The 8,412-nt window shown below is 43.7% G+C and overlaps 1 protein-coding gene across 1 annotated transcript; it reads right to left on the bottom strand.

Moving 5' to 3' along the window:
• Positions 1–5,826: 5,826 nt before the first annotated feature.
• LOC139561616 (trichohyalin-like) lies at positions 5,827–7,299 on the bottom strand. Its single transcript, XM_071378837.1, has one exon. The coding sequence runs from the start codon at positions 7,297–7,299 to the stop codon at positions 5,827–5,829; it is 1,473 nt and encodes a 490-aa protein (XP_071234938.1).
• Between the last annotated feature and the right edge of the window lie 1,113 nt (positions 7,300–8,412).

The raw sequence follows: 8,412 nt of genomic DNA, 5'->3' as shown, positions 1-8,412 counted from the left end.
TCATATTCACCCAGTTCAATGTAACAGTGATAGGTTTAGGTTACTGTCATTCATATTCCCCCAGTTCAATGTAACAGTGATAGGTTTAGGTTACTGTCATTCATATTCACCCAGTTCAATGTAACAGTGATAGGTTTACGTTACTGTCATTCATATTCACCCAGTTCAATGTAACAGTGATAGGTTTACGTTACTGTCATTCATATTCACCCAGTTCAATGTAACAGTGATAGGTTTAGGTTACTGTCATTCATATTCACCCAGTTCAATGTAACAGTGATAGGTTTAGGTTACTGTCATTCATATTCACCCAGTTCAATGTAACAGTGACAGGTTTAGGATACTGTCATTCATTCACCCAGTTCAATGTAACAGTGATAGGTTTAGGATACTGTCATTCATATTCACCCAGTTCAATGTAACAGTGATAGGTTTAGGTTACTGTCATTCATATTCACCCAGTTCAATGTAACAGTGATAGGTTTAGGTTACTGTCATTCATATTCACCCAGTTCAATGTAACAGTGATAGGTTTAGGATACTGTCATTCATATTCACCCAGTTCAATGTAACAGTGATAGGTTTAGGTTACTGTCATTCATATTCACCTAGTTCAATGTAACAGTGACAGGTTTAGGTTACTGTCATTCATATTCACCCAGTTCAATGTAACAGTGATAGGTTTAGGTTACTGTCATTCATATTCACCCAGTTCAATGTAACAGTGATAGGTTTAGGATACTGTCATTCATATTTACCCAGTTCAATGTAACAGTGACAGGTTTAGGATACTGTCATTCATTCACCCAGTTCAATGTAACAGTGATAGGTTTAGGTTACTGTCATTCATATTTACCCAGTTCAATGTAACAGTGATAGGTTTAGGTTACTGTCATTCATATTCACCCAGTTCAATGTAACAGTGATAGGTTTAGGTTACTGTCATTCATATTCACCCAGTTCAATGTAACAGTGATAGGTTTAGGTTACTGTCATTCATATTCACCCAGTTCAATGTAACAGTGACAGGTTTAGGTTACTGTCATTCATATTCACCCAGTTCAATGTAACAGTGATAGGTTTAAATCAAATCAAATTGTATTTGTCACATGCGGTGTAGACCTTACAGTGAAATGCTGACTTACAAGCCCCTAACCAACAATGCAGTTTGAAGAAAAATACCTAGAAAAAAAGTAACAAATAAAAGTAACAAATTAACAGCAGCAGTAAAATAACAATAACGAGGCTAAATACAGGGGGTACCGGTACAGAGTCAATGTGGAGGCTATATACAGGGGGTACCGGTACAGAGTCAATGTGGAGGCTATATACAGGGGGTACCGGTACAGAGTCAATGTGGAGGCTATATACAGGGGGTACAGGTACAGAGTCAATGTGGAGGCTATATACAGGGTGTACCGGTACAGAGTCAATGTGGAGGCTATATACAGGGGGTACCGATACAGAGTCAATGTGGAGGCTATATACAGGTGGTACCGGTACAGAGTCAATGTGGAGGCTATATACAGGGGGTACAGGTACAGAGTCAATGTGGAGGCTATATACAGGGTGTACCGGTACAGAGTCAATGTGGAGGCTATATACAGGGGTACCGGTACAGAGTCAATGTGGAGGCTATATACAGGGGGTACCAGTACAGAGTCAATGTGGAGGCTATATACAGGGGGTACCAGTACAGAGTCAATGTGGAGGCTATATACAGGGGGTACCGGTACAGAGTCAATGTGGAGGCTATATACAGGGGGTACCGGTACAGAGTCAATGTGGAGGCTATATACAGGGGGTACCGGTACAGAGTCAATGTGGAGGCTATATACAGGGGGTACCGGTACAGAGTCAACGTGGAGGCTATATACAGGGTGTTATGGTACAGAGTCAATGTGGAGGCTATATACAGGGTGTTACGGTACAGAGTCAACGTGGAGGCTATATACAGGGTGTTACGGTACAGAGTCAATGTGGAGGCTATATACAGGGGGTACCGGTACAGAGTCAATGTGGAGGCTATATACAGGGTGTTACGGTACAGAGTCAATGTGGAGGCTATATACAGGGGGCACCGGTACAGAGTCAATGTGGAGGCTATATACAGGGTATTACGGTACAGAGTCAATGTGGAGGCTATATACAGGGGGTACCGGTACAGAGTCAATGTGGAGGCTATATACAGGGTGTTACGGTACAGAGTCAATGTGGAGGCTATATACAGGGGGTACCGGTACAGAGTCAACGTGGAGGCTATATACAGGGTGTTATGGTACAGAGTCAATGTGGAGGCTATATACAGGGTGTTACGGTACAGAGTCAACGTGGAGGCTATATACAGGGGGTACCGGTACAGAGTCAATGTGGAGGCTATATACAGGGGGTACCGGTACAGAGTCAATGTGGAGGCTATATACAGGGTGTTACGGTACAGAGTCAATGTGGAGGCTATATACAGGGGGTACCGGTACAGAGTCAACGTGGAGGCTATATACAGGGTGTTATGGTACAGAGTCAATGTGGAGGCTATATACAGGGTGTTACGGTACAGAGTCAACGTGGAGGCTATATACAGGGTGTTACGGTACAGAGTCAATGTGGAGGCTATATACAGGGGGTACCGGTACAGAGTCAATGTGGAGGCTATATACAGGGTGTTACGGTACAGAGTCAATGTGGAGGCTATATACAGGGGGCACCGGTACAGAGTCAATGTGGAGGCTATATACAGGGTATTACGGTACAGAGTCAATGTGGAGGCTATATACAGGGGGTACCGGTACAGAGTCAATGTGGAGGCTATATACAGGGGGTACCGGTACAGAGTCAATGTGGAGGCTATATACAGGGGCTACCGGTACAGAGTCAATGTGGAGGCTATATACAGGGGGTACCGGTACAGAGTCAATGTGGAGGCTATATACAGGGGGTACCGGTACAGAGTCAATGTGGAGGCTATATACAGGAGGTACCGGTACAGAGTCAATGTGGAGGCTATATACAGGGGGTACCGGTACAGAGTCAATGTGGAGGCTATATACAGGGGGTACCGGTACAGAGTCAATGTGGAGGCTATATACAGGGGATACCGGTACAGAGTCAATGTGGAGGCTATATACAGGGGGTACCGGTACAGAGTCAATGTGGAGGCTATATACAGGGGGTACCGGTACAGAGTCAATGTGGAGGCTATATACAGGGGGGTACCGGTACAGAGTCAATGTGGAGGCTATATACAGGGGTACCGGTACAGAGTCAATGTGGAGGCTATATACAGGGGGTACCGGTACAGAGTCAATGTGGAGGCTATATACAGCGGGTACTGGTACAGAGTCAATGTGGAGGCTATATACAGGGTGTTACGGTACAGAGTCAATGTGGAGGCTATATACAGGGGATACCGATACAGAGTCAATGTGGAGGCTATATACAGGGGGTACCGGTACAGAGTCAATGTGGAGGCTATATACAGGGGGTACCGGTACAGAGTCAATGTGGAGGCTATATACAGGGGGTACCGGTACAGAGTCAATGTGGAGGCTATATACAGGGGGTACCGGTACAGAGTCAATGTGGAGGCTATATACAGGGGGTACCGGTACAGAGTCAATGTGGAGGCTATATACAGGGGGTACCGGTACAGAGTCAATGTGGAGGCTATATACAGGGGATACCGGTACAGAGTCAATGTGGAGGCTATATACAGGGGGTACCGGTACAGAGTCAATGTGGAGGCTATATACAGGGGGTACCGGTACAGAGTCAATGTGGAGGCTATATACAGGGGGTACTGGTACAGAGTCAATGTGGAGGCTATATACAGGGTGTCACGGTACAGAGTCAATGTGGAGGCTATATACAGGGGGTACCGGTACAGAGTCAATGTGGAGGCTATATACAGGGGGTACCGGTACAGAGTCAATGTGGAGGCTATATACAGGGGGTACCGGTACAGAGTCAATGTGGAGGCTATATACAGGGGGTACCGGTACAGAGTCAATGTGGAGGCTATATACAGGGGGTACCGGTACAGAGTCAATGTGGAGGCTATATACAGGGTGTTACGGTACAGAGTCAATGTGGAGGCTATATACAGGGGATACCGGTACAGAGTCAATGTGGAGGCTATATACAGGGGGCACCGGTACCGAGTCAATGTGGAGGGACACCGGTTAGTCAAGGTAATATGTACATGTAGGTAGAGTTATTAAAGTGACTATGCATAGATAATAACAGAGAGAAGCAGCAGCGTAGAAGAGGGGTGGGGGGGGGGGGGCAATGCAAATAGTCTGGGCAGCCATTTGACTAGATGTTCAGGAGTCTTATGGCTTGGGGGTAGAAGCTGTTTAGAAGCCTCTTGGACCTAAACTTGGTGCTCCGGTACCGCTTGCCATGTGGTAGCAGAACGAACAGTCTGTGACTAGGGTGGCTAGAGTCTTTGACCAATTTTAGGGCCTTCCTCTGTCACCGCCTGGTATAGAGGTCCTGGATGGCAGGAAGCTTGGCCCCGGTTATAAATTAAGACTTCCAGTGTTGTGTTGGATAGTCATAGCCAGCTAGCTAACATAGCATCCCTCTGTTTGAGCCGGGTGTTTGAGTAACTAAAGTGAAAGAAAAAAAACGACAATCTCTCTCTCTCTATTTCTCTCTCGCTTCTCCTTCATTTTGGAATTAATTAATTTGTTGAGAACTGTTCAACTAATGTCTTTCTCTCTCTTTGAGTCAACTACTCACCACATTTTATGCACTACAGTGCTAGCTAGCTGTAGCTTATGCTTTCAGTACAAGATTCATTCTCTGATCCTTTGATTGGATGGACATGTCAGTTCATGCTGCAAGAGCTCTGATAGGTTGGAGGACGTCCTCCGGAAGTATACAGACACAACACAAACAAACATACATGATTTACTGTTTCTACTCTGTTCTTTATTTTACCCTTATTATTATCTATCCTGATGCCTAGTCACTTTACCCTGCTTTCATGTACATATCTACCTCAAATACCTTATTATTATCTATCCTGATGTCTAGTCACTTTACCCTGCCTTCATGTACATATCTACCTCAAATACCTTATTATTATCTATCCTGATGTCTAGTCACTTTACCCTGCCTTCATGTACATATCTACCTCAAATACCTTATTATTATCTATCCTGATGTCTAGTCACTTTACCCTGCCTTCATGTACATATCTACCTCAAATACCTTATTAGTATCTATCCTGATGCCTATTCACTTTACCCTGCTTTCATATCTACCTCAATACCTCATACACACTGATCTGGTACTGGTACTCCCTGTATATAGCTCCACATTGATCTGGTACTTCCTGTATATAGCTCCACATTGATCTGGTACTGGTACTTCCTGTATATAGCGCCACATTGATCTTGTACTGGTACTTCCTGTATATAGCGCCACATTGATCTGGTACTGGTACTCCCAGGTATGGTACCTAAGACCTTCTATTTGTCTCCCAGGTATGGTACCCAAGACCTTCTAATTGTCTCCCAGGTATGGTACCCAAGATCTTCTAATTGTCTCCCAGGTATGTTACCCAAGACCTTTTGATGGTAGGTGCCATGATTATGTCCCAGATTTCTATCAGTAACACGTCCCATGCATCACAGCTGGTTATTTGGGTCTCAATCATTTTGGAGAAGTAATCTGAAGAGGGTGGACTCCCAGCCAGATGCCCATTCTTCCTCAAAGCTCAGAGAGCGGTGATGGTCTGGATCATCTGTCCTGGTTGCCGTAGGGGGAAGTTGTTGATCTCATCATTTAGCTGGGGCCACAGTGATTTTTTTTGTTTTGTCTTCACAAGTTCTTGTAACAGAGTGTAACAGTTCCTGAAAAGAGTTCCGAACTCTTTTCTCTTTCCGGAACTCTTTTCTCTTTCCGGAACTCTTTTCTCTTTCCGGAACTCTTTTCTCTTTCGGAACTCTTTTCTCTTTGGGAACTCTTTTCTCTTTCCGGAACTCTTTCTCTTTCGGAACTCTTTTCTCTTTGGGAACTCTTTTCTCTTTGGGAACTCTTTTCTCTTTCCGGAACTCTTTCTCTTTCGGAAGTCTTTTCTCTTTCCGGAACTCTTTTCTCTTTCCGGAACTCTTTTCTCTTTCCGGAACTCTTTTCTCTTTCCGGAACTCTTTTCTCTTTCCGGAACTCTTTTCTCTTTCGGAAGTCTTTTCTCTTTGGGAAGTCTTTTCTCTTTGGGAACTCTTTTCTCTTTGGGAACTCTTTTCTCTTTCGGAACTCTTTTCTCTTTGGGAACTCTTTTCTCTTTGGGAAGTCTTTTCTCTTTCGGAAGTCTTTTCTCTTTCCGGAACTCTTTTCTCTTTCGGAAGTATTTTCTCTTTCCGGAACTCTTTTCTCTTTCCGGAACTCTTTTCTCTTTCCGGAACTCTTTTCTCTTTCCGGAACTCTCTTCTCTTTCCGGAACTCTTTTCTCTTTCGGAAGTCTTTTCTCTTTGGGAACTCTTTTCTCTTTGGGAACTCTTTTCTCCTTCGGAACTCTTTTCTCTTTCGAAACTCTTTTCTCTTTCCGGAACTCTTTTCTCTTTCGGAACTTATTTCTCTTTCCGGAACTCTTTTCTCTTTCGGAACTCTTTTCTCTTTGGGAAGTATTTTCTCTTTCCGGAACTCTTTTCTCTTTCCGGAACTCTCTTCTCTTTCCGGAACTCTTTTCTCTTTCGGAAGTCTTTTCTCTTTGGGAACTCTTTTCTCTTTGGGAACTCTTTTCTCCTTCGGAACTCTTTTCTCTTTTCGGAACTCTTTTCTCTTTCCGGAACTCTTTTCTCTTTCGGAACTCTTTTCTCTTTCCGGAACTCTTTTCTCTTTCGGAACTCTTTTCTCTTTGGGAAGTATTTTCTCTTTGGGAACTCTTTTCTCTTTGGGAACTCTTTTCTCTTTCGGAACTCTTTTCTCTTTCCGGAAGTCTTTTCTCTTTCGGAAGTCTTTTCTCTTTCCAGAACTCTTTTCTCTTTCGGAACTCTTTTCTCTTTGGGAAGTCTTTTCTCTTTGGGAACTCTTTTCTCTTTCCGGAGGTCTTTTCTCTTTCGGAAGTCTTTTCTCTTTCCAGAACTCTTTTCTCTTTCGGAACTCTTTTCTCTTTGGGAATTCTTTTCTCTTTGGGAACTCTTTTCTCTTTGGGATCTCTTTTCTCTTTCCGGAACTCTTTTCTCTTTCGGAAGTCTTTTCTCTTTCCAGAAGTCTTTTCTCTTTGGGAACTCTTTTCTCTTTGGGAACTCTTCTCTCTTTCGGAACTCTTCTCTCTTTCGGAACTCTTTTCATGTCTAGGGAGGACTCAGGTACATGCATCACCCTGCAATATGGCACTCCAGCTTGTCGCAGCTCGACAAGCCGGACCGTACTAGGAGAATACTCCAGCTATACAGAGGCACCGCAGTACATACTCCTTCCTCACCCCGGCTCCATGAAAGAAGGACACAGTTATGTGCTAACTTTGCTGTCAGCCTCAACTCCCCCTTCATACATTTGCTACCCCCTGACCAAAACAAAGTAACGGGCAGGAACACCCATTACCAAAAACTGTTTAAATGCCATGTGTATGCTCAGTTTGCATTGACTGCTATGTGGGTGTAGGTCAACTTAAACTAGCATTGACTGCTATGTGGGTGTAGGTCAACTTAAACTAGCATTGACTGCTATGTGGGTGTAAGTCAACTTAAACTAGCATTGACTGTTATGTGGGTGTAGGTCAACTTAAACTAGCATTGACTGCTATGTGGGTGTAGGTCAACTTAAACTAGCATTGACTGCTATGTGGGTGTAAGTCAACTTAAACTAGCATTGACTGTTATGTGGGTGTAGGTCAACTTAAACTAGCATTGACTGCTATGTGGGTGTAGGTCAACTTAAACTAGCATTGACTGCTATGTGGGTGTAAGTCAACTTAAACTAGCATTGACTGCTATGTGGGTGTAGGTCAACTTAAACTAGCATTGACTGTTATGTGGGTGTAGGTCAACTTAAACTAGCATTGACTGCTATGTGGGTGTAAGTCAACTTAAACTAGCATTGACTGCTATGTGGGTGTAGGTCAACTTAAACTAGCATTGACTGCTATGTGGGTGTAGGTCAACTTAAACTAGCATTGACTGCTATGTGGGTGTAGGTCAACTTAAACTAGCATTGACTGCTATGTGGGTGTAGGTCAACTTAAACTAGCATTGACTGTTATGTGGGTGTAGGTCAACTTAAACTAGCATTGACTGCTATGTGGGTGTAGGTCAACTTAAACTAGCATTGACTGCTATGTGGGTGTAGGTCAACTTAAACTAGCATTGACTGCTATGTGGGTGTAGGTCCAACTATCCTACAACATTTTCTCACCTCCTTTTTGATGACAATCGAATTGTGTCCATGTTCTAGAAGTGTCTAATA

This window comes from Salvelinus alpinus, chromosome 31 (genome assembly GCF_045679555.1).
Source record: "Salvelinus alpinus chromosome 31, SLU_Salpinus.1, whole genome shotgun sequence".
NCBI classification, from domain to species: Eukaryota; Metazoa; Chordata; class Actinopteri; order Salmoniformes; family Salmonidae; genus Salvelinus; species Salvelinus alpinus.
Note: the sequence above shows the minus strand (reverse complement) of the source record. Positions and strands in the feature narration are given on the sequence as shown.

What these genes read in the sequence shown, in the direction of transcription:
- LOC139561616 (XM_071378837.1), bottom strand. Translation starts at nt 7,299, where the DNA reads ATGAAAAGAGTTCCGAAAGAGAGAAGAGTTCCGAAAGAGAGAAGAGTT.